General features: G+C 46.1%; 1 protein-coding gene across 3 annotated transcripts in view; it reads left to right on the top strand.

Annotated features, from left to right (window-relative positions):
* The window catches only part of prkg1 (protein kinase cGMP-dependent 1), a 445,216-nt gene that overhangs the window by 400,123 nt on the left and 19,506 nt on the right, over nucleotides 1-25,587 (top strand). For all 3 annotated transcript variants that reach the window (XM_033034352.1, XM_033034353.1, XM_033034354.1), the window contains exons 10-11: nucleotides 6,798-6,894; nucleotides 20,661-20,800. In XM_033034352.1, the coding sequence (XP_032890243.1) occupies nucleotides 6,798-6,894; nucleotides 20,661-20,800 (237 nt within the window). The remainder of the gene's footprint in view (nucleotides 1-6,797; nucleotides 6,895-20,660; nucleotides 20,801-25,587) is intronic.

Genomic DNA, 25,587 nt, shown 5'->3' with positions numbered 1-25,587 from the left:
GAACGATTGCCAAACAAATGGAGCATTTTCTTATCATCCAGGGATGGCCAGAAATTAGACCCTCCGCATAAGTACAACTTAATCAACTGATTAGCGCTGATTATTGTTTTCAAAGAAGGAGCTAAACCTTGCTCACAAGAGAAATACTAAATGGAAAAATACACACACAAATGCATAAAAAGAATATGAGGAAATGATGGCTCGTACTAATGAATCTACTAATCACATTGTGTTCCACCATTGCATATATCAGTGTTGCATACTTTTGCTATTCAGAACCTCTGCATTTTCCATTATATAAGTTACCCATTTTATAGGGCAGGTTGGGGCGGCACGGTGGCACAGAGGTCCAGTTGCTGCCTTACTGGCGCCGGAGACCCGGGTTCGATCCTGACCAGGGGTGCTGTCTGTGCGGAGTTTGTACGTTCTCCCAGTGACTGCGAGGATTTTCTCCGGGTGCTCCGGTTTCCTCCCACATCCCAAAGACGTGCGGGTTTGTAGGTTTAATCGGCCCTCTTTAAAGATGTGCAGTAGGCTCACTGTCGCAAAGTGTGTTAGGGAGTGGAAGAGCAAGTGGGATAACAAATCGTGCGGGAAGGAACTGTAGATGCTGGTTGAAACTGAAGATAGACACAAAATGCTGGAGTAACTCAGACGCCAGACTGATGAAAGGTGTCGACCCGAAACGTCACCCATTCCTACTCTCCAGAGATGCTGCCTGTGCCGCTGAGTAAGTCAAGTCGAGTTTATTCGCCACATACACATACGAGATGTGCAGTGAAATGAAAAGTGGCAATGCTCGCGGACTTGTGCAAAAAAAACTACAAAACAGAATGGAACAGAATCACATATTCACATATTACATATTTGTGGGAGGAAAAAAAAGAAAACCAGCAATTTTAGAAAGACACCACACCACAGTAAATTGGTACAGTTAAGTTAGTCCCTGGTGAGATAGGAGTTTACAGTCCTGACGGCCTCTGGGAAGAAACTCCTTCTCATCCTCTCCGTTTTCACAGCATGGCAACGGAGGTGTTTGCCTGACCATAGCAGCTGGAACAGTCTGTTGCTGGGGTGGAAGGGGTCTCCCATGATCTTGTTGGCTCTGGAGTTGCACCTCCTGATGTATAGTTCCTGCAGGGGGGCGAGTGTTGCTCCGATAGTGCGTTCGGCCGAACAGCATGTAACTCCAGCATTTTGTGTCTATCTTTGGGATAACATAGAAATAGTGTAAACGGATGGTCAACGGCCGATGTGGGCTGAAGGGTCTGTTTCCATGCTGTATCTCTAATCTAAACCAAACTAAGACACTGTTGATGTAGAAATGGAGCTCCAATCATTCTGCTGGAGGAACTCAGCAGGTCAAGCGTTATCTGTGGGTGGAAAGAAACGGTCGATGTTCTGGGTTCAAACCCCGCATCAGGATACAGGAGAGGGCACCAGTACCTTTCCTTCCTGCCTCTGTAACCCTGGAACTAGACACTGATCTCTCTCCCCTAACCCTGTGACCCCAGGGTCTCAACCCAAAATATCGACCATTCCTTTTGGCCCAAGGATGCTGCTTCACTTGAATTGAATTGAATTGAATTGAATTGAATTGGATTGGATTGAATTGAATTGAATTGAATTGAATTGAATTGAATTGAATTGAATTGAATTGAATTGAATTGAATTGAATTGAATTGAATTGAATTGAATTGAATTGAATTGAATTGAATTGAATTGAATTGAATTGAATTGAATTGAATTGAATTGAATTGAATTGAATTGAATTGAATTGAATTGAATTGGAATTGGGATTGGAATTGGAATTGGAATTGGAATTGGAATTGGAATTGGAATTGGAATTGGAATTGGAATTGGAATTGGAATTGGAATTGGAATTGGAATTGGAATTGGAATTGGAATTGGAATTGGAATTGAATTGAACTGAACTGAACTGAACTGAACTGAATTGAATTGAATTGAATTGAATTGGAATTGAATTGAATTGAATTGAATTGAACTGAACTGAACTGAACTGAACTGAACTGAACTGAACTGAACTGAATTGAATTGAATTGAATTGAATTGAATTGAATTGAATTGAATTGAATTGAATTGAATTGAATTGAATTGAATTGAATTGAACTGAATTGAATTGAATACATTTTATTAGCCAAGGAATTTGCCTTGGTGTTTTCCTCACAAGTAACAACACAATATACAGGAGACAATTAAAAAAGAATACATTACAACTTAAACATGTGAAGAATTAAATAAAATACCAGAGCAAAAGGAAGCTACAGGCGTTTGGCTGTTGAGCAGGGCTACTGCTATTGAGTGAATGCAACATGGGTTCACCAGGTTAATACCCGGGATGGCGGGACTGACATATGATGAAAGAATGGATTGACTGGGCTTATATTCCATGGAGTTTAGAAGGATGAGAGGAGATCTTATAGAAACATATAAAATTCTTAAGGGATTGGACAGGCTAGATGCAGGAAAAATGTTTCCGATGTTGGGGGAGTCCAGAACCAGGGGTCACAGTTTAAGAATAAGGGGGAGGCTACTTAGGACTGAGATGAGGAAAAACTTTTTCACCCAGAGATTTGTGAATCTGTGGAATTCTCTGCCACAGAAGGTAGTGGAGGCCAATTAACTGGATGTTTTCAAGAGAGAGTTAGATATAGCTCTTGGTGCTAACGGAATCAAGGGATATGGAGAGAAAGCAGGAACGGGATACTGATTTTGGATGATCAGCCATGATCATATTGAATGGGCGGTGCTGGCTTGAAGGGCCGAATGGCCTATTTCTGCATCTATTTTTCTATGTTTCTATGTTGGCTGCTTGTCCACGATAGCGTGAAGTGTAGTTGAAGCGTAGATGAAGTCAATGGTAGTTTGTCAGAGTGAGCAGTTTAATCTTTTATCCAAATGGTGGTATCATTGGGCAGCACAGTATTACCTCGCTGGAGCTCTGGAGTATTAACCAGGCCAGGTGGTTGGCTCTATAGTGAGTCTTGAACTCACAGCCTTTAGTAGTCAGAACACACAACCTCGGGTACTGTCTGTGTGGAGTTTGCACGTTCTCCCTGTGACCACGTGGGTTTACTCCGGGTGCTCCGGTTTCCTCCCACATCCCAAAGACGTGCGGGTTTGTAGGTTTAATTGGCCCTCTTTAAATTGTCCCCTTGTGTGTAGAGAGTGGATGCGAAAGTGGAATAACAGAACTAGTGTGAACGGGTGATCGATGGTTGGCATGGACTTGGTGGGCCGAAGGGCCTGTTTCCATGCTGTGGCTCGGGACTAGACTAGACGTGAAAGGTGGGACATCATTGATGGAGGGATACATCACAGGTTGACTTATTTAACAGCTTTTCTTAAAAGGGCCAAACCCTGCCTTCGAATGAATTGTTCTCAAACAATCATTTTTTCAATTAAGTCAATTAAGCTATAAACCTGTACGACTTTGGAGTGTGAGAGGAAACTGGAGCACCCAGAGAAAACCCACACGGTCACAGGAAGAACGTACAAACTCCGTACAGACAGCACCTTAGTCAGAATCGGTCCGGGGCCGCAACTCTACCACTGAGCTGCCATGCTGCCCTTTTGCACTATTCCCTGTCCCATTGCCCTGTATCTGAACGCAGTGGGTGGCTTAATTTTAATCAAGTATTGTATTTTCGCTGACTGGAAAGCACACAACAAAAAATCAATAATAACCAAATAAACTAAATCTGTTAATGTCTTCAATTTGTACAATATACCAGACTACTGGTGTACTTTAATTAATGCTACATAATTTTTCTATATAATGTAGAGTCAATTTCCGGGATCTTCATTTCCTGCAATCTGTTGTTGCGTATCTGACTTGCATTTAGAGCATTAGTTTGCATTTTGAGGAATAGATATCCTTTAATCCGCTGCTGGGTGTCTCCTTGACTCCTGAATCTCTGACAATATACTTCGAACAATTGAACTGTAAATTCCATTCCACTTTCTGTAGCACCCCCATTTATAACACTTATGTTCAGTTGAAGGCTGACAATCCCTTCCCAGTGCTGCTTGAGCTGTTTAAACGCCTCCTAATAGGTTGAATATGCAATTTTGGTTTTAAATTGCTGTTCAGACTTAGTTTGGTTTATTTTAGTTTCGCGGTACAGTGTGGAAACAGGCCCTTCAGCCCAACAAGTCAGTGCCGACCAGCGATCCCCGCACACTAATACTATCCTACACACACTAGAGCCAATTGTCAGTTATACCAAGCCAATCGACCTGCAAACCTGTACGTCTTTGGAGTGTGGGAGGATACCGAAGAACTAAAGAAATTCCTCCTCATCTCCATTCTGAAGGTACATCCTTTTATTCTGAGGCTGTGCCCTCTGGTCCTAGACTCTCCCACGAATGGAAACATATTTTCTACATCCACGCCAAGCAGACCTTTCATTATCCGGTATGTTTCAATGAAATCCCCTCCTCAGCCTTCTAAACTCAGAGATTAAAGCCAATTTTTATGAAGATTTCTGAGATTAAAAGTAAAATTGTGCCATGACATCGCACCTTTTTATCGCAGTTTAAGTAACGTACAGGACGTCTTGGGAGTTTTGCCAAACCAAATTGGGCACAAACACGATGACCGAAGATAAGTCAAAGAGGCAGGTTTGAGAGAGTGCAGGAAAAAGGAAAGAGGGGGGGGGGATGGCAGGGGCAGGGATAGGGATGGCAGGATTAAAGGTATAGGGAGAAATAATATCCAAACCTTAACCAAGAGATAACACACTGACCAACCTGAGCAGCACCTTCAGACACAGACTGGTTCCACCAAAATGCAGTACAGAACGCCACAGGGGATCCTTTTTCCTTGTGGCTATCAAACTGTACAACCCCACGCCATTCTGTCATGGGGTAGACTGACTCCACCTCCCTCCTCCTCCCCCCTACCTCTTCCCCGCCCCTCCCCGCATCCCCCCATACCCCCCTCCACAATCTTTGCACATCCCCATTCCTTTCCACTCGTCACTTTAATTTCATGTATCTTGTGTTTAACGACTGTTGGCAGATCAATTTCCTTCCGGGGATGAATAAAATTCTATCGTATCATGCCGTGTCATAAGTTCAAGGGAATTAATGGCAAAGCTGTCAATGGGCAGAATACTGGAAACAAGGTGTAACACAAAATGCTGCCTCGGAAGCGTACAGGGGTGGCACGCTGACGCAGCGTTAGATTTGCTGCCTCATAGCGCCGGTTACCCGGGTTCGATCCTGACTACGGGTGCTCGCCCCGTACGGAGTTTGTACCTTCTCCCCGTGACCTGTGTGGGATTTCCCCGGTTTCCTCCCACACTCCAGGCTTGTAGGTTAATTTGGCTTCTGTAAATTGTAAATCGTCCCTGGCGTGTGTCGGATAGCGCTCCTGTACGGGGACCGCAGGTCGGCGCGGACGCGGTGGACTGAAGGGCCCGTTTCCACGCTGTATCCTGAAACTAAACTAAATTAAATGGAGAATGAATTTGAGGGCTAAGATATCTGCAAAATAATGTAGCTTTTGAATGTTGCACTTTGCAAAGAGAACCAGTTGTTTGGTTCTCTGCCAACTTTGCATCATCACCTGCTTAATAGTTCAATAATTCCTTTGTTGGCATGTGTGTGCGTCTAGTAATAGAGAAATGCTTTGCATCCAATCCAGTAAAATCAACGAAAGACATGACTCAGTGTGGTGAAATATTCCAGGGCACAGTGACCTCAATACCTTCAATAACACGGACACAAGAGGCTGGAGTAACTCAGCGGGTCAGGATGCATCACTGGAGAACGGGAATAGGTGACGCTTCGAGTCGAGATCTGAAGAAGGGTCTCAACCCGAACTGTCACCCATTCCTTCTCTCCAGAGATGCTGCCTGACCCGCTGAGCGACTCCAGCTTTTTGTGTCTATCTTCGGTTTAAACCAGCATCTGCAGTTCATAGAAACATAGAAAATCAAGAGTCAAGAGGGTTTTATTGTCATGTGTCCCAGATAGGACAATGAAATTCTTACTTGCTGCAGCACAACAGAATATGTAAACATAGTAAAAAACGGAAGATAAAAGTTCAGTGTGTCTATAGACCATAGACCATATGTACACAATAAATAAACAGATATAGTTCAATAATAATAATAGACTGTTATTAGGTGCAGGAGTAGGCCATTTGCGCCTTCGAGCCAGCACCGCCATTCAATACGATCATGGCTGATCATCCAGAATCAGTTCCTACTTTCTCCCCATATCCCTTGATTCCGTTAGCCCAAAGAGCAATGTCTAACTCTCTCTTGAAAACATCCAGTAAATTGGCTTCCACTGCCTTCTGTGGCAGAGAATTCCACAGATTCACCTCCTCCCTTAATAACATGGGACGACTATCTTAGTCCACCTGGTAATCTGCTTCTTTCTCAATTAATTGCCATCGCCATTCGCCTGCTTCACTTGTTTCAATGCATTCCTGTCGGTCAGTAGGTTAACTTGTGTAGATGGTGTTTAGTGTGGGTGGATGGTGTGAGAGAGAAAATCTTAGGCAGATAGCGCTTTTCCAGAATTATATCCAGCAGGTTCCTCTATTAATATTTTCCCCGATTTGGCAGACCTGCAGGATTGACATATTTTATATATTTGGACTGCTGGCCAGGACTAGAACGTGGTTGATTTGCATAAGAAAGCACCAGATAAAGGACCCGCTGGCAGGAGCTTGCTCGCGGTGGGTGTCCCGCGGTCCTGTGGTGAAATGCTGCCATCGTCGCGACTAAGAGGTTTCCGTTCTTTCATGTGGCTAAATCTAGATATGAGGCCGAATCCGCCTTCTTCTCAATCCTGAAGCTGTGCGATTTTAACATCATCGATACGCTGGGGGTTGGAGGATTTGGAAGAGTTGAACTGGTAGGTACATTTTTCTTTCATTCAAAACCCCTTTGCTAATCATTAAAAGAACGGACTTACATTCACGTGGCACCTTTTACAACCTCTCATGTCATGGAAATATGGAAACATAGAAAATAGGTGCAGGAGTAGGCCATTCGGGCCTTTCGAGCCAGCACCGCCATTCAATATGATCATGGATGATCATCCAGAATCAGTACCCCGTTCCTGCTTTCTCCCCATATCCCTTGATTCCGTTAGCCCCAAAAGCTAATTCTCATGAAAACATCCAGTGAATTGGCCTCCACTGCCTTCTGTGGCAGAGAACTCCACAGATTCACAACTCTCTGGGTGAAAAAGTTTTTCCTCATCTCAGTTCTAAATTGCCTTCCCCTTATTCTTAAACAGTGACCCCTGGTTCTGGACTCCCCCAACATGGGGAACATTTTTCCTGTATCTAGCCCGTCCAATACCTTAATACTTCTGCATCATGGCCCCCCGCATGGTGCTAAGTATTTTAGGGGAGTAGTTTTGGATTTGTTTTTTCCTTTTCTATTCCTTTTCTCCAGAGATTCTGCCTGACCCGCTGAGTTCTTCCAGCATTTTGTGTCTATCTTCGGAGTGAACCAGCATCTGCAGTTCCTTCCAACACATGGGTTGTTTAGGTGTAAGAAAAAACTGCAGATGCTGGTTTACACCGAGGATAGAAACAAAGTGCTGGAGTAACTCAGCGGGTCAGGAGGCATCACTGCAGAGAAGAGATGCTGAGACCACTGGCCATCGAGTCTGATGAAGGGTCTCGACCCGAAACGTCACCTATTCCTTTTCTCCAGAGATGCTGCTTGGCCCGCTGAGTTCCTCCAGCATTTTATGTTTAAATTGGTACGGTGAAGGTTCAGACCAAAGACAGACACAAAGTGCTGGAGTAATTCAGTGGGTCAGGCAGCATCTCTGGAATGGGTTTAGGTTTATTATCGCCACGTGTACCAATGTATAAGATTAATGCAATAAGGCGTTACTTGAAGACAAGATTTTCATTCCTCATTTTTAAACATAATATTCAAAGGAAATTGCCTCTGCATTTATGCACTTGTTTCTCCTATTGGGAGCATCTTTGCCAACCGCAAATGATTTGGGCGATAACTAGGAACTTACAACACTTTATTTTCCTTTCCTTGGATGATTGGCGATGAATTTATGCAACACAAAAAATTGCCAACGCAAACTAAAGAGTGATTCATCTGGTAGAGTTGCTGCCTCATAGCATCAGAGACCCAGGTTCGATTCTGAGCACTGATGCTGTCTGCACTGAGTTTGCATATACTCCCCGTGACCACGAGGATTTTTGTTTGGTTGCTCTTATTTCTTCCCATATCCCAAAGAGGTGCGGGGTTGCAGGTTAATTGGCCTCTGTAAATTGCCCCTAGCGTGCAGGAAGTGGATGGGAAAGTGGGCGGACTTTGATAGAATCAGTGGGAACGGGTGATCGATGGTCGGCATGGACTCAGTGGGCTGAAGAGCCTGTTTCCATGCTGTATCTCTTAAGTTAAACTAAGAGAAAGAATATCTCTCTGTCTGAAGAAGCGTCTTAACCCGAAACATCACCCATTCCTCTCCAGATGTGCTGCATGTCACGCTGAGTTACTCCAGCTATCTGTGTCTACCTTCGAAGGAATATCTTAAACAGATGGTGTTTTGCCAGAATTGCTAAGAAACTGCAGACTAAGAGACACATCTAGAGATTGTCACAGCACCAAATACACATTTGGGTGTAAATAAACCATCCATTAATGCTGGCGCCACAGATGTTACCCACTTGTCTAGAAGATGCTGAGCATCAGTGTTTACTAATCTCATTAACGGTGAGAGTTAATGTTATCTCTCGCTGTAGAAACCAGGAACAGCTGATGCTGGTTCGCACACAAAAGGACACAAGGTGGAGGAGTAGCTCAGCAGGTCAGGCAGCATTTCTGGAGGACATGGATCGGTGGTATTTGGGTCGAGACCCTTCTTTAAAGCCCTGTCCCACGGTACGAGTTCATTCCAAGAGCTCTCCCGAGTTTGCCCTGATTCGAACTCGGAGATTTACGGTAAAGGCCGCTCGTCGGTACTCGGGGCTCTCGTGGACATTTTTCATCATGTTGAAAAATCTTCACGCATCTTCCCGTGCTTACCTGCCGTTAGCGAGTCTTCCCGGGTACCTGCCGTTACCGTTACGAGCCGCTAAGAGACGACCCCGAGCTCCGACGTACCCGCTACGTTCATTTTAAAGCGACTTTGAGTCTTAGAAAAGCGCTATAAAAATAAAATTTATTATTATTATTATTATTCTCCATGCTTACCACGAGTTTGATTTTTTTTTTTAACTCGGGAGAGCTCTTGGAATGAACTCGCACCGTGGGACAGGGCTTTTAGTCTTCCTAAAGACCATATTTAAGAAGCCTCATTAGGAAAGGAGGAAATACGCTAAGGATTTAATATTTACCCTGCTGCTAATGACCTGAGGCTTGTACGTTCTCCCTGTGATGGTGTGGGTTTTCCCCAGGTGCTCCGGTTTCCTCCCACACTCCCAAGATGTACAGGTTTGCAGGTTAATTGGCTTTGGTAAAATTGTCCCTAGTTGCTTTATGTGGTTGCTGGTCAGTGGGCCGAAAGGCCTGTTTCCACACTGTAGCTGTAAAATCTAAAAGTGTGCTTTCATAGTCATTGTGTCAATGCAGCTGGATGATGCTGAATTGCTGGAGATATTTATACTAAAGGGCGGCACATCGGTAGAGTTGCTGCCTTACTGCACCAGAGATCCAGGTTCAATCCTGACAACAGGTGCTGTCTGTATGGAGTTTGTATGTTCTCCCCGTGACCAGGTGGGTTTTCCCCGGGTGCTCCGGTTTCCTCCCACGCTACAAAGATGTACAGGTTTGTACATTAATTAGCTTTGGTAAAAAAAAATGTAAATTGTCCCAAGTGTGTAGGATAATGGTAGTGTATGGGAATCGCTGGTTGGTGCAGACTCAGTGGTTCTAAGGGCCTGTTTCCATGCTGGATCTCTAAGCGAAACTAAACTAAACTAAACGAAGGACATAAAAACATAGAAAAATAGCTGCAGGAGTAGGCCATTCAGTCCTTCGAGCCAGCACCGCCATTCAATATGATCATGGCTGATCATCCAAAATCAGTACCCCGTTCCTGCTTTTTCCCCATATCCCTCGATTCCATTAGCCCGAAGAACTAAATCTAACTTCACTTGACGGAGAACATTACAGCACAAGAAGATGCCCTTCGGCCCACAGTATCTACGCCGCACATGATGTCAAGACCGTCACTTCCCGATGTTGGGCGAGTCCTGAACCAGGGGTCACAGTTTAAGAATAAGGGGTAGGCCATTTAGGACTGAGATGACGTCAAAACCTTTTCACCCAGAGAGTTGTGAATCTTTGGAATTCTCTGCCACAGAATGCAGTGGAGGCCAATTGACTGGATGTTTTTAAGAGAGAGTTAGATATAGCTCTTTGGGGAGAATGCAGAAACGGGATACTGATGTTGGATGATCAGCCATGATCATATTGAATGGCAGTGCGGGCTCAAGGGGCTGAATGGCCTACTGCTGCACCTATATTTTCTATGTTTCTGTTTTTCTATCACTTATCTACCTGCACATAACCCACATTCCTATATTCCCCGTTTATACCGAAGATAGACACAAAGTGCTGGAGTATCTCAGCGGGTCTGGCAGCATCTCTGGAGAAAAAGGATGGCTGACATTTCGGGATGTGACCCTTCTTCAGATTGAAAGTAAGGGGTGGTTGGGGAGGGGGAGGGGTGGGAGGGGAGGCGGGGGGGGGGGGGGGGGGGGGGGCGTGAAGAGCTGGAGGCTAGAAAAGATCAGTACCATGCAGGGCCGGCCACAAATGACCTCCGGAAGAGCTTTGTCTTGTATGGGAGGAAACCAGAGATCCCAGAGAAAACCCACGCGGGTCACGGGGAGAACGTACAAACTCCGTACAGACAAGCACCCGTAGTCGGGATCGAACCCGGGTCTCTGGCGCTGTGAGGCAGCAACTCTACCGCTGCTCCACTAGCAATCGGCATGGAGGGAGAGTGAAACGGAAGACGGGAGGAAGGACTTCCCTGGTGGGTGTTGAGCCAAGAAATCGCTCCGACATCCAGCGCCGTAAGGGAGGTCAAGAGTCAAGAGTGTTTTACAACCATATGTCACAAAGAGAATAATGAAATTCTTACTTGCAGCAGCACAACAGAATATGTGAACAGATCAGTCTGAAAAAGGGTCTCGACCCGAAGCGTCACCCAATCCTTCTCTCCAGAGATGCTGCCAGTCCCGCTGAGTTGCTCCAGCATTTTGTGTCTAATTTCGATTTAGACCAGCATCTGCAGTTCTTTCCTACACATGTAAGCATAGTACTTAGTAAACAATATAATAAACAACAGAGAAAAAGAAGTTCAATGCGTGTGTGAAAATATACACATGCTCACAAATACTCACACACACATATGCGTGTATATCTTTATACACACGCACACGTACGTACACACAAAACAAACAAGGTCAGCATAGTGCAGCGTATGTGAAGGCAGTGCTGGTCTGAGGTCTGAGGTCGGTGTCATCACCGGGATGGGAACCTGCAACCACAGAGTAACATCCGCTCTGAACGAGGCGATGCAGAGGTCAGCCAGACAGCCGTTCAATGCACGCAGATGCTCCCAGCATCATTCCACATATAGTCAGGCATTCCACATTGGCAAAGCAGGCAGCATTTTCTGAAATGCACAGACTTCCCAAAGAGGATTGATTGCACTGCCCTGCCATTCAAGTACTGTAGTCATTTTATAGATGCAGTCTGGTAAAAGTTCATAAGTTCTCGGAGCTGAATTAGGCCATTCGGCCCATCGAGTCTACTCCGCCCATTCAATAATTTCCCTCTCAATGCCATTCCCCTGCCTTCTCCCCGTAGCCTTTTCCATCCGTACTAATCAAGGACCTCTGCTTTAAAAATACCCACTGACTTGGCTTCCACCGCCGTCTGTGGCAATGAATTCCATAGATTCACCATCCTCCCCTGCTTTAAACACACCTGTTCTGTTCAGGTTTCTGAGGTGGGTCCTGGTCACAATAACTCCAGGGGGCGGCACGGTGGCGCAGCGGTAGAGTTGCTGCCTTACAGCGCTTGCAGTGCTGGAGACCCGGCTTCGATCCCAACTGCGGGCGTTTGTCTGTAGGGGGTTTGCACGTTCTCCCCGTGACCCCGTGGGTTTTCTCCGAGATCTTCGGTTTCCTCCCACGCTCCAAAGATGTGCAGGTTTGTAGGTTAATTGGCTGGGTATAGTGTAAAAACAAAATTGTCCCACATGTGTGTCGGATAGTGTTAATGCGCGGGGATCGCATGGTCGGTATGGACTCATTGGGCCGAAGGGCCTGTTTCAGCGCTGTTTCTCCAAAACTAAAAATATGCGATACACTATTTTGTTTGTATATTTTGAAAGTGTGTTGACCACGTACATATTTTACATTTATACCTTCCCTCAAGGGAGAGTAGAAATGTCAAAGGTTGGAATATATTCAGACCTGACTTGTGGAATGATTTTGATTGAGTTTGCAGAATGTTCCTCAGGGCTCTCACTTAATATTTTTTCTCTATTTCCAGCTGGGCAACCTAGGCAGCTTTTTAGGTTGCGAAATGACAGTTTAGGTGGTCATTTAAGACGGCTTGCATGACACTGTGCTTGGACGAAGTGCGTAGTTACTAGCTCTATTCAACTCTCTCTTGAATACAGCCAGTGAATTGGCCTTCACTGCCCTCTGTGGCAGATAATTCCACAGATTCACAACTCTCGGGGTGAAAACGTTTTTCCTCATCTCAGTCCTAAATTGCCTGCTTTCTCCATCATTCCCCTCACCCTACCAGCTCTCCCACAGCCCAGACTCAGCCTCTTCCTTTCCTCTTCCCGCACCCCCAACCCCCACATCAGTCCGAAGAAGGGTCTCGACCCTAAACACCACCTATTCCTTCGCTCCATAGATGCTGCCTCACCCGCTGAGTTTCTCCAGCATTTTTGTCTTCCTACATTTTACACTGTTTTGAATAATTTTTGAATAAGGCTGTAATATTGGAACCTGTCTATTTTTTCATCATCTTGACGTGTAACATTTTTAAAACACAATATTTCCTTGTTGCCAGGAGTAGGACTTAAATTGTGTACACAAAAAGCTGGAGTGGTTCAGTGGTTCAGGCAGCATCTCTGGGGAAAAGGAATGGGTGACGTTTATACCAGTGGAATCTACAAACTTAAGGCTGCAAATCACAGAAGGACCCCGACATTAATTTTAACCATAATAGAACCTGACATTCTTCAACATCTCCTTTGACCTTTCAAGCTCTGTCCTTGATAAATTATTGCTCTTGAATTATACCGATCAGTGGTTAATGAATTACATTGTCAATTGGCAATATCATTCTAGATTTTTTTTCTTTAATTACCGAGGTTTGTGGCAACAAACTGTCAAAAGATTCATTTTGAAAACTTTCCTCGCACATCCCAAAGACGTGCCGGTTCCTAGGTCAATTGTCCTCTGTAAAGGGAGGGGGCAGGCACGGATTATTGATAGGGGACGATCAGCCATGATCACAATGAATGGCGGTGCTGGCTCGAAGGGACGAATGAGCTCCTCCTGCACCTGTTTTCTATCTTTCTATGTTTCTAAATTCATTTCTGGTGTGTCAGGAGGTAGAGGACAAATTGGGCTAACACAGAACTAGTGCGTGAATGGGTGTTGAATGTTCACTGTGTAGTTGGTGAGCGCCAGGGCCTGTTTCCGTGCAGCACAGATATCGCTAAACTAAAACTGTCTTCTGGAAATAGTGTTGAGGTATCACTTTTATCAAAATAAATCATCGACCAGTCTGATACCAGTCAGGTGATAACGAAGGGATTCGAACAGTGAAAATAGCAGGATGATCAGGGTGGGGGAGGGACGGAGAGAGAGAGGGAATGTAAGGGTTACTTGAAAAAAAACCCCAGTAACATCCAAGGTATAGTCCAGCCCTGTGGTATGAACATTGATTTCCCGAATCTCAAGTCCTCCTCCACTGTCAGAATGAGGACACACGCAAATTGGAGGAACAGCACCTCATATTTCACTTGGGCAGCTTATGGCCCAACGGTCTGATGAAGGGTCTCAACCCGAAACATCACCTATTCCTTTTCTCCAGAGATGCTGTCTGAACTGCAGAGTTACTCCAGCTTTTTACTCCAGTCTACCTTCAGTTTAAAGCAGCATCTGCAGTTCCTTCCCGCACATTTCATCCACCAGTTTAACCCCCTTCCCCTACCTGAGTTCCATCTGCACATCATTTCCCTCCTCACCCGCTTCCACCCATTACCTATCACCCCTTGCCTCACCCCTCCCTTGCACCCCTCCCTTGCACCCCTCCCAGGCAACTGAACCATCTCATCATAACAAGAGAGCAGTCCTGAACTACTTCCCACCTCATCTCTGCGATCGGACATTACTGGCTTTACCTTACACTAAGCATTATTCCCTACACTGCGAATGGCTCGACTGTAATCATGTATTGTCTTTCCGCTTCCTGGTTAGCATGCAACAACAAGCTTTTCACTGCACACATGACAATAACGTAAACTGAATTGAACCTCCAAATTCAGGGGCAGTTTCTTCCCAGCTGCCATCAGGCAACCGAACCATCCTATCACCAACTGGATCCCATCTACCTCATTGGAGACCCTCCGATAATCTTTAATCGGACTTCACTGGACTTTATTGTATTGTACTCAAATTTATTGTCATTGTCTCAATTAGAGACAACGAAATGAATTTCCCTTTACAGTCAGTATCATAAAAATAAATAAATAAAAAATAAATAATAAAACATATTAAAAATAAAATAGAATTTAAAAAAAAAGCACAAACACAAAGTCCACGACACAACATAACACAATGGCACCAAGGTGAGGAAGGCACCATAGTCCAGCCAGCCTCCCCTCCGATCTTCCCAGATGTTCACCCGTGGTCGGGGTCTCCCGAGCACCCGCAGTCGCCACCCCGGGCGGCCCGATGCTCAGGCCCTCTCGCCGGGCTGATAGAACGCCGACGCCGAACCCCGACGGTGAAAATCCTCCTCAGCGGCCCTTATCTTCCACTAGACGTGTTTCCCTTTATCCTGTATCTGTACACTGCGGACAGCTTGATCATAATCATATCCAGTCTTTTTTCCGGCTGGTTAGCCCGCAACAAAAACCTTTTCACTGTAGCTCGGTACATGTGATAATAATACACTAAACTGAACTACACTATCTGGCCCCAGCTCCCTCAACCAGGGGCCTCAGTGTTCACTTTGATGCTTCATCCCATTCCAAACCCAGACTATATCCTTCAGTCCGACCCGATAATCCTGATTCGCACCTAAGACAGACTGAAAATGCTGGAGTAGCGTCTCAGTAGCTGGAGTATAGAGCTGAAGAGAAGGAATGGGTGACGTTTTGGGTCGAAGGGTCTCGGCCCGAAATGTCACCCGTTCCTTCCCTCCAGAGAAGCTGCCTGCCCCGCTGAGTCACTCCAGCATTTTGTATCTATCTTCAGTGTAAACCAGCATCTGAAGTTCATTCCCACACAAACCCGATTTGCACCTGACTCCACCCAATACTGTCTCCTCAAGATCCCTGCGTGAGGTGTAAATGGAGTCAACGGAAGATATGTTGGTTTAGGTGTGATGGTCGGAGAAGATATCTTCTCTCCACCCTCAGCAGATTGCTTCTGAACACTTAATCCACAGTTTCCATCCTTGTCGTAGAGTTTCCAGTCGTATGTGTTTAAGAAGGAACTGCCGATGCTGGAAAATCGAAGGTAGACAAAAGTGCTGGAGAAACTCAGCGGGTGCAGCAGCATCCATGGAGCGAAGGAAATAAGCAACGTTTCGGCCCGAAACATTCCAGTCGTATGTGTTTAGTTTTGGTTTAGTTTAGAGATGCAGCACAGAAACAGGCCCTTCGGCCCACCAAGTCTACGCCGACCAGCGATCCCTGTACATTGACACTATCCTACACTCACTAGGGACAATTATATCAAGCCTGTACATCTCTGGAGTGTGGGAGGAAACCGAAGATACTGTAGGAAACCCACGCAGGTCACAGGAAGAAGGTACAAGATCCATACAGAGAGCACCCGTAGTCAGGATTCAACCCGGATCTCCGGCTCTGCAAGCGCTGTAAGGCAGCAACTCTACCGCTGTGCCACCGTGCCACTCTTTACACCGCCAAACATTGGTACAGTGGCCCACGAGTAATAACTTTGACTTGTGGGGTAGGTTAAGAGCCTTAAAATGTTTTACATCAGGTTGGTAATGTGAGAGGAGATATTATGATTAGAGCGGGTGTCAGGGGTTATGGGGAGAAGGCAGGAGAATGGGGTTAGGTGGGAGAAATAGATCAACCATGATTGAATGCCGGAGTAGACTCGATGGGCCGAATGGCATAATTCTACATGGATCACTTATGACCTTATGACCAAAGAGGTCATAGTTTTAGTTTAGTTTAGTTTAGAGATACAGCGCGGAAACAGGCCCTTCGGCCCACCGGATCCGCACCGACCAGCGATCCCCACATATTAACACACACTAGGGACGATTATTTTTTTACATTTATCAAGCCAATTTACCTACAAACCTGTACGTCTTTGGAGTGCGGGAGGGAACCGGAGTTCCCGGAGAAAACCCACACAGGTCACGGGGGAGAACGTACCAACTCCGTACAGGCAGCACCTGTAGTCGGGATCGAACCCGGGTCTCCGGCGCGGCATTCGCTGTAAGGCGGCAACTCTACCTTTCCGCCACCGTGCAGCCCCGTTATAGGTTACAGGTTAATTGCCCCATTTTAAATCGCCCCTAGTGTGTCGGTTGTGGATGAGACAGTGGCAATTAGTGTGAACGGGTGATCGATGGTCGACGGGGAGTTGGTGAGCCGAAGGGCCCTTTCCTCTCTGTATATCATTCAATCAATTCAATTTGCTTTAAAACCACAACGTTACGGAAGAGTAAATTCCAGTGTCTTGCAAATGGTTTGTTGATAGGCAGCAATTATTACCATCAGCACCGTTCTGCCACAGGCGAAAGATCTTTCAGTAAGCCGAGGATATTTTTTTTTGTCGTGCATTGTATTTTATTACATACCTGACCTCATTTCTGAGAGTCAAACTTAATGATGCACTCCCATTTATTCTTAAATATTATGTCGAGCATGGATTCTTATGTAAATATATAATTGTGAGACTTATATTAGAAATGTGGCAGAAAGATTTTCCTCTGATGCCTGGGGGGGATAGTTTTCTGACCCAGATTTTGAGAATTATTTTACTGTATGTGGCCCATTCATGTTCATTTCAAGGCAAGGCATATTACAGCGAATAGACTGCGTTTATAGAAACACAGAAAATATAGGTGCAGGAGTAGGCCATTTGGCCCTTCGATCCACCATCGCCATTCACTGTAATCATGGCTGATCATCCACAATCAGTAACCCGTGCCTGCCTTCTCCCCATACCCCTTGATTCTGCTAGCCCCGAGATATCGTTCACTCCAAGTCCATATCTCCCAGTGGTAGAGTTGCTGCCGCACCGCGCCAGGGACCCGGGTTCGATCCTGACCACGGGTGCTGCCCGTACGGCGCTTGTACGCTTTCTCCCAGTGATCCGCGTGGGTATTCCCCGGGTGCTCCGGTTTCCCCCCCACACTCCAAAGACATGCAGGTTCATAGGGTGAGCTGACTGGTGGGGTGAGGGGGAAGAGGAGGGAGTATGAGATTAAGTTACTTAAAAATTAGAGAAATTCAATGTTCATACCGCTGGGTTGTCAGCTACCCAAGCAAAAGGTGAGGTGCTGTTTCTCTAATTTGCACGTGGCCTCACTCAGGCAATGGAGGGGACCCAGGAGTGAAAGGTCAGTGTGGGAATGGGAGATTGTAGAGGCCTTGGCAGACTGAGTGTAAGTCTGGTCCTCACCTTTCACCCCACCAGCCTCCACATCCAACACATTATCCTCCGCCATTTCCGTCACCTTAGAAACATGGAAACATAGAAAATAGGTGCAAGAGTAGGCCATTCAGCCCATCAAGCCAGCTCTACCCCTCTCCGCGTTCCGCAGGGACCGTTCCTTCCACAACTTCTTGGTTCTCTCATCCCTTCCCATTCAATATAATCATGGCTGATCATCCATAATCAGTACCCCCTTCCTGCTTTTCAACCATATCCCTTGATGCTTTTAGCCCTAAGAGCTAAATCTAAACTCTCTCTTGAAAACATCCAGTGAATTGGCCTCCACTGCCTTCTGTGGCAGAGAATTCCACAGATTCACAACTCTCTGGCTGAAAGTTTTCCCTCATCTCAGTCCTAAATGGCCTACCCCTTATTCTTAAACTGTGACCCCTGTTTCAGAACTCCCCAAACATCGGGAACCTTCTAAGGAATCCCACCACTAAAGACTTCTTCCCATCTCCACCCCTTTCTGCCTTCAGCAGGGACCATTCCTTCCACAACTCCTTGGTTCACCCATCCCTTCCCACCCAAACCATCGCCTCTCCAGGTACCTTCACCTGTAAAAAAAGGAGATGCAACAGCTGTCCTTATACCTCCTCCCTGGACTCCATCCAGGGACCCCGATAGTCCTTTCAGGTTGTATAAAGGTTCATTTGCACTTTCTCCAACCTCATCTACTGTATTTGGTGTTCCCGATGTGGGCTCCTGTACATCGGCGAGAGCAAACGTAGACTCGGTGACCGTCTCACTAAACACTTACCCTGGGTCTGCTTCGGCCTACGGGATTTTGCCAACCATTTCAATTCCCCTTCCCATTCCCACACTGACATAATATACACTATATAAACAACTATAGCCGAGCAAGGGGATGATAGTTCATATATTTTAAATTTTATAACGAAAGTGGTACAGCTGCTCCTCGACCTACGATGGGGTTTTACGTTCCAATAATCCCATCGTAAATCGAAAATATCGTAAGTCGAAAATGCGTTTGATAGAATTTGATCACGTGACCGGAAGTGATCCTTCGGCTCGCTGCCGGTACAACACCGTAAAGTCGAAACATCATAAGTCGAAGCATCGTAAATCGGAGAGCATAATAATAATAATAATAATAATAATATATCTTTTATTGTCATTGCACGTCAGTGCAACGAGATTTAGTATGCAGCTCCACTGATGTACAAGAAAGGTAAATAAATACAATACATAAATACATAAATAAGCAAGCTTCTCCATATGAAAGATAATATTTGGAACGAGGTTCATAGAAACAGTGAAAGTAGCACACATAATTCTTTATAAGTTTGTGGTGTTGTCTTTGCCTATTGGCACAACCTAACAGTCATTCCATCCGCTGTAACAAAATCCATTATAAAGAGATCCATAATAACGAAGGCAAACTGTATAGGTCAATTAAATTCAATTCTATTTTCTTTAATTATACATTGTTTGGTCAGGTGAAACCATTCTTGAAGGAAACATGAGAAGCTGAACTAATTATGGCAAACAGTGATGTATAATAACGATTTTCACAATAATACGACTGCTTTGAGTCATAGAGCCTTACAACATGGAATCAAACCCTTCGGCCCACCTTGGCCATGCTGACCCAAATTGGCATATTGGGCTAGTCTCAATGACATGCATTTGGCCCACTGACCTCATTACCTGTAGAGTCATAGTCACACAGCATGGAAACAAGCCCTTCGGCCCAACTTGCCCACACTGACCAACATATCCCATCTACCCTCGTCCCACGTGCCTTCGTTTGTCACATATCCCTCTGTACCTCTCCTATCCACATACCTGTCTAATTGTTTCTTAAATTTTGCAATGGGCCCAGCCTCAACTGCCGCCTCTCGTAGTTTGTTCCATTCCCCCACCACCCGTTGTCAGATAAAGTTACCCCTCTGATTCCTATTAAGTCTTTCCCTCTTCACCTTAAACCCATGTCCTCGATTCCCCCACTCTGGGCAAGAGACACTGTGCATCTACCCGATCTATCCCTCTCATGATTTTATACACCTCTATAAGATCACCCCTCATCCTCCTGCGCTCCAAGGAATAGTCTCAGCCGACTCAACCGCTCCCTGTAGCTCAGGCTCTCAGGTCCTGGCAACAACCTCGTAAATCTTCTCTGAACCCTTTCCAGCTTGACAACATGTTTCCTATAACACAGTGCCCAGAACTGAACACAATACTCTAAATGTGGCCTCACCAACGTCTTGTAAAACTGCAACATGGCCTCCCAACCTCTATACTCAATACTCTGGCTGATGAAGGCCAATGTGCCAAAAGTCTTTTTGACCAACCCATCTACCTGCGACTCCACCATTCACGGAACCATGCACCTGTACTCCTAGATCCCTCTGCTCCACAACACTACCCAGAGCCCTACCATTCACTGTGTTGGGCCTGCCCATGTTGGACTTCCCCAAAATGCCACACCTCACATTTCTCTGTATGAAATCCCATCAACCATCCAGGGGTCAAGGAAAGAGCGTTCACGTCGCGGCCCCGTTTCCACCAATCTTTCCACCACCGCGCACAAGAAGCACAAGACGCCATTGTATGCAGATGCCGACAAGTGTGTACAGCTCTGGCTGGACAATTTCTACTCTTGTGATGTGGAGATCCACCATTCCAAAGCCCACCTGGCCAATTGATCAATTTTTCACAACCATCTTCACGATCTGATTTTTCTTCACGACCATCTCCATTGTAGGTTCAATTGAAGAGCGAGGAGTCCAAAACGTATGCAATGAAGATTTTGAAGAAGCGGCACATTGTGGACACGCGGCAACAGGAGCACATACGATCCGAGAAGCAGATTATGCAGGAGGCTCATTCAGACTTCATAGTGAGGTAAGATCCCGGCAGCAACCACACGGAAACGAAGATATTACAAAAATAACAAACAGGGCTGCTGAAATCAATACACAAAGTGTTGGAGTAACTCAGCGGGTCAGGCAGCATCTCTGGAGAACATGAATAGTTCATAAGTCTACTCCGCCATTCAATCATGGCTGATCTATCTCTCCCTCCTAACCCCATCCTCCTGCCTTCTCCCTATAACCTCTGTACTAATCAAGAATCTATGTCTCTCTGCCTTAAAAATATCCACTGACTTGGCCTCCACAGCCTGTGAGGCAGCGACTATTCAGATTCAGATTCAGATTCAATTTTAATTGTCATTGTCAGTGTACAGTACAGAGACAACGAAATGCATTTAGCATCTCCCTGGAAGAGCGACATAGCAAATGATTTGAATAAATAATAATAAGTGTCCAGGGGGGGGGGGGGGGGTGATTGGCAGTCACCGAGGTACGTTGTTGAGTAGAGTGACAGCCGCCAGGAAGAAGCTGTACGTAAGTGTCTCTGTTGTCGAGGTGGGAGAGGGCGGAGTGAAGTGCCGTTGAGATGGCATCCTCCGTACTCCTGTTCTTGCGGTAGGCAAACTGATAGGGATCCAGTGTGGGGGGTAGGCAGCTTTTGAGGTGTGCCAGGACCAGCCTCTCGAAGCACTTGGTGATGATGGGGGTAAGTGCAACTGGGCGGAAGTTGTTGAGGCTTGCCGCAGTGGAGTGTTTTGGTACTGGCACGATGGAGGTGGTTTTAAGGCACGTGGGGACAACTGCTTGGGCAAGTGACAGGTTGAAGATGTCAGTCCAGACGTCTGTCAGCTGCGCAGCACAGGCCCTGAGCACGCGCCCGGGGATGCCGTCAGGGCCAGCAGCTTTACTATACCGCTGTGTCACTGTGGCCACTTGTGTAGTTTAGGTAAAAAACTTCGGGGACAGCGGACTCCGGTAGGAGGTGGCCGTTTTGGATGCCCAAGCCGCTGAGGTTGTCCTCTAGTCCCGATGTCGGACTTCCGTCACCACGGCGAGCGGGCCTGAACATCGAGCCGCCCGTAGTGGCGACAGCGGGGGGTTTGGGAGGACAACAGAGGAGGATGACTGAATTTTTGGAGCCTTCCCTCACAGTGGGAAACTTTGACCCCGCTGTGTGGGGATGTTTGTGTTAAAGACTATCGTGTTCTGTGCTCTTTATTATTCGTATGGCTGTGTGGCGACCACACATTTCACTGTACCAATTGGTACATGTGAATACAAATAAATGTATCTTGTTTCTCGAAGAGATGTTTTTAAGGTGAAATACATAGAAAAAATATGTTGATAGTGTTTATTCTAGTTTAAATTATTGTACCGTATAACAAGGGACAGTGAAAAGCTTTTGTTGCGTGCTATCCAGTCAAAAGACTATACATAATTACAATTAAGCAGTCCACAGTGTATAGATAAAGCTTAAAGGATACGACATTTAGTGTAAGATAAAGCCCGATAAAGTCCAATAACAGGTGAGATCTCCGATGAGGTAGTTGGGAGGTCAGGAACGCACTCTAATTAACAAGGGAACAGTTCAGTTGCCTGATAACAGCTGGGAAGAAGCAGCCCCTGAATCTGGATGTGTGTGTCTTCAAACTTCTGTCTCTCTTGCCTGATGGGAGAGGGGAGCGACTGTGGTGAGACTGGCCCTTGATTATTGTCTTGCAATTGTATTGTGATTAATTTATTAGCCAAGTCTGTAAAAATATACAAGGAATTTGCTTTGCCATACAGTCATTCCAAAAAAGCAACAAGACACACAACTACATAAAAGTAAACATAATTATCCACCACAGCGCACTGTGATGGAAGGCAATAATGTATCATCTTCTTCGGGGCAGGGGAACCAACCGCAGTCGGGGCGATCGAAGCTCCCGCGATCGGGGCGGTGGAAGCTCCTGCGGTTGGAGCTCCCGAAGGCGATCCCTAACCAAGTTGGAGCTCCCGTAGTCGGTCCCCAGCAAAGGGACCGCAGTGTGGACGGAGATACGATACAGAAAAAGTCACATCTCCGTCGAGGAAAGAGATTTTAAAAAAGTTTCCCCCCCTCCCCGCCCCCCACATATTACAAAACTAAAGACCCACTAATACATTTAACAACAGACTAAAAACAACAAAAGAAGAAAAGAATGAGACAGACCGTTGGCGAGGCTGCCATCGTACGGCGCCAACCGTAGCAGCGCGTGGTGTAGTCACCCGTACAGTCACAGCGTATTGCCACCCGCAGCAACGTGAGGTGTAGTCACCCGTACAGTCACAGCGTATTGCCACCCATAACAGCGCGAGGTGTAGTCACCCGTACAGTCACAGCGTATTGCCACCCGCAGCAGCGTGAGGTGTAGTCACCCGTACAGTCACAGCGTATTGCCACCCGCAGCAGCGTGAGGTGTAGATGGAGTCAATGGAATGGATTTTGATCTTTTAAAGATAGACACTAAATGCTGGAGTAACTCGGCGGGACAGGCAACATCTCTGGATAGAAGGAATGGGTGACGAAATGTATAGGAAGGAACGGAAGATAGACACAAAATGCTGGAAATGTGCAGACTGAGTTACCCCAGCATTTTGTGTCTATCTTTGGTGTAAACCAGCATCTACAGTTCCTTCCCAGAGATTTGGATCGTTTGATATATTAAGAAATGTTTCCACACGTTTCATTGTTAGGTGTGAGATCTGCAATGCTTTTATCCGTTAATTGTTTTCAGTAAGTTAAAACGTCAACAGTCTGTTTCACAGTTATTTTAATAATAAATTAAATTTTACACGTGTGAGTATATTACTGCTGGTGAGGATGATAAAAAAACTGAGCGAGATTGACAAAATAGGGTCCGTTAGGGCGGCATGGTGGCTCAGCAGTAGAGCTACTACCTTACAGTGCCAGAGACACAGGTTTGACCCTGAATATTGGTGCTTGTCTGTACGGAGTTTGCACGGTTACGGAGTTTCTCCCCGTGACCACGTGGGTTTTCTCAGAGATCTTCAGTTTCCTCCCACACACTCCAAAGACGAACAGGTTTGTGGATGAATTGTCTTGGTGTAAATGTAAATTGGCCCTAGTGTGTGTAGGGCAGTGTTGGTGGGCGGGGATCGCTGGTCTGCGCGGACTCGGCGGGAAAAAAGGGCCTGTTTCCGCGCTGTATCTCTAAAGGTAACTAAACTGAATGAATGAGAAGAAGAGATTATGTATTTGTATTTTCCAATTGGATCGTAATTGTGGCTTTGTATCTGCGTTTCAAAATGGTTTCTGTACGCACAGTAGATCGGCCCATGACCTGTCTGCATTTAACATCAACCAATATTATGCTTCTCTTAGCAAATAGCATATTGATGGAACCCATTGTGATTTCCATGCTATGACTTTGATAAATGGCCATGGGCACCATGTTTGCACTATCCGTGCTGTTTCTCTGGGCATTGTGCCAAAGTTCCAGCTTCTTCTTCCATTGATTTGTAGGTCAACAAAACTAATTAGCCCGGCAATTCTCAGACACTGTCGCAAGAAGTGCGCGGTGCGGGAATCCATTAAGCCGTTCTCCGTGCCAAAGTCAAGGGCAGCACGGCGGCGCAGCGATGGAGTTGCTGCCTTACGGTGCCATAGGCCCAGGTTCGATCCTGACTACGGGCGCTGTCTGTGTGGAGTTTGTACATTCCCCCTGTGACCGCGTGGGGTTCACCCCGAGCGCTCTGGTTTCCTCCCACACTCCGAAGACGTACAAGTTTGTCGGCAAATTGGCTTCTGTAAATTGTCCCAACTGTGTAGGATGGAACGACTGTACGTACTAGTGATCGCTGGGCAGCACGGACTGAGTGGGCCGAAGGGCCTGTTTCCGTGCTTTGTCTCAAAACTAAACTGTACATCAATACAATCACGCCGTCCACAGTGGAAAGATAAAAGATAAAGGGTGCGACATTTAGTGCAAAGCGTAAACATTGAAGTCCGATGAAGTCCGATTGTGAAAGTTTAAAGTTCTCCAATGAGGTGGAAGGGCGTGGAATTGTCGGCGTTTGAATTCGGCACGGAACGTCAATGATTCCTTTCCCCTTCACGGAAGCTGCCTGACCCATCGAGTTTCTCCAGCAGTTTGTGTTTTGTTCCAGATTCCAGCATCGGCAGTCTCTTGTGTCTGTGTCTGTCAAAGAGGGCAATTTCAGTCACTGAACGGAAGCTACCTAATTAACTGCAGTGTGAACTGCGCTGAAAAATGTCAACTGATGTTTCTAGGTTCTGTCTGAAGAAGGATCTCGACCCGAAACGTCATCTATTCCTCGCTCCATAGATGCTGCCTCACCCGCTGAGTTTCTCCAGCATTTTTGTCTACCTTTCAATACAATACAATACAATACAATACAATACCTTTTATTTGTCATTTGAACCTCACATGAGGTTCAAACGAAATTTGGTTTCTGCAGCCATACAAAAAAAGAACCAAGACACACACCAACACAATTCAATTCACATAAACATCCATCACAGTGAGTCTCCTCCTCACTGTGATGGAAGGCAAAACTTGTCTCTCCCCTGCTCTCCATTCCTCTCCCGAAGTCGAGGTCAAAGCCCCCGGCGGGCGCTAGCAAGTCCGCGGCCACTCAAAGCCACGCCGGGCGATGTAAGTCCCTGCCCCGGGTCTTGATGTTGGAGCCCCCGGCGGGCGCTAGCAAGTCCGCGGCAATTTACAGCCGCGCCGGGCGTTGTAAGGCCTCGCTCCAGGTCACTCTCAACCCCGCAATTCGGGCGGGAGAAGTCGCTGTTGTCGGTGCCCCGCA

The sequence above is a fragment of the Amblyraja radiata genome, chromosome 15, assembly GCF_010909765.2.
Source record: "Amblyraja radiata isolate CabotCenter1 chromosome 15, sAmbRad1.1.pri, whole genome shotgun sequence".
Lineage (NCBI taxonomy): Eukaryota > Metazoa > Chordata > Chondrichthyes > Rajiformes > Rajidae > Amblyraja > Amblyraja radiata.
Note: the sequence above shows the minus strand (reverse complement) of the source record. Positions and strands in the feature narration are given on the sequence as shown.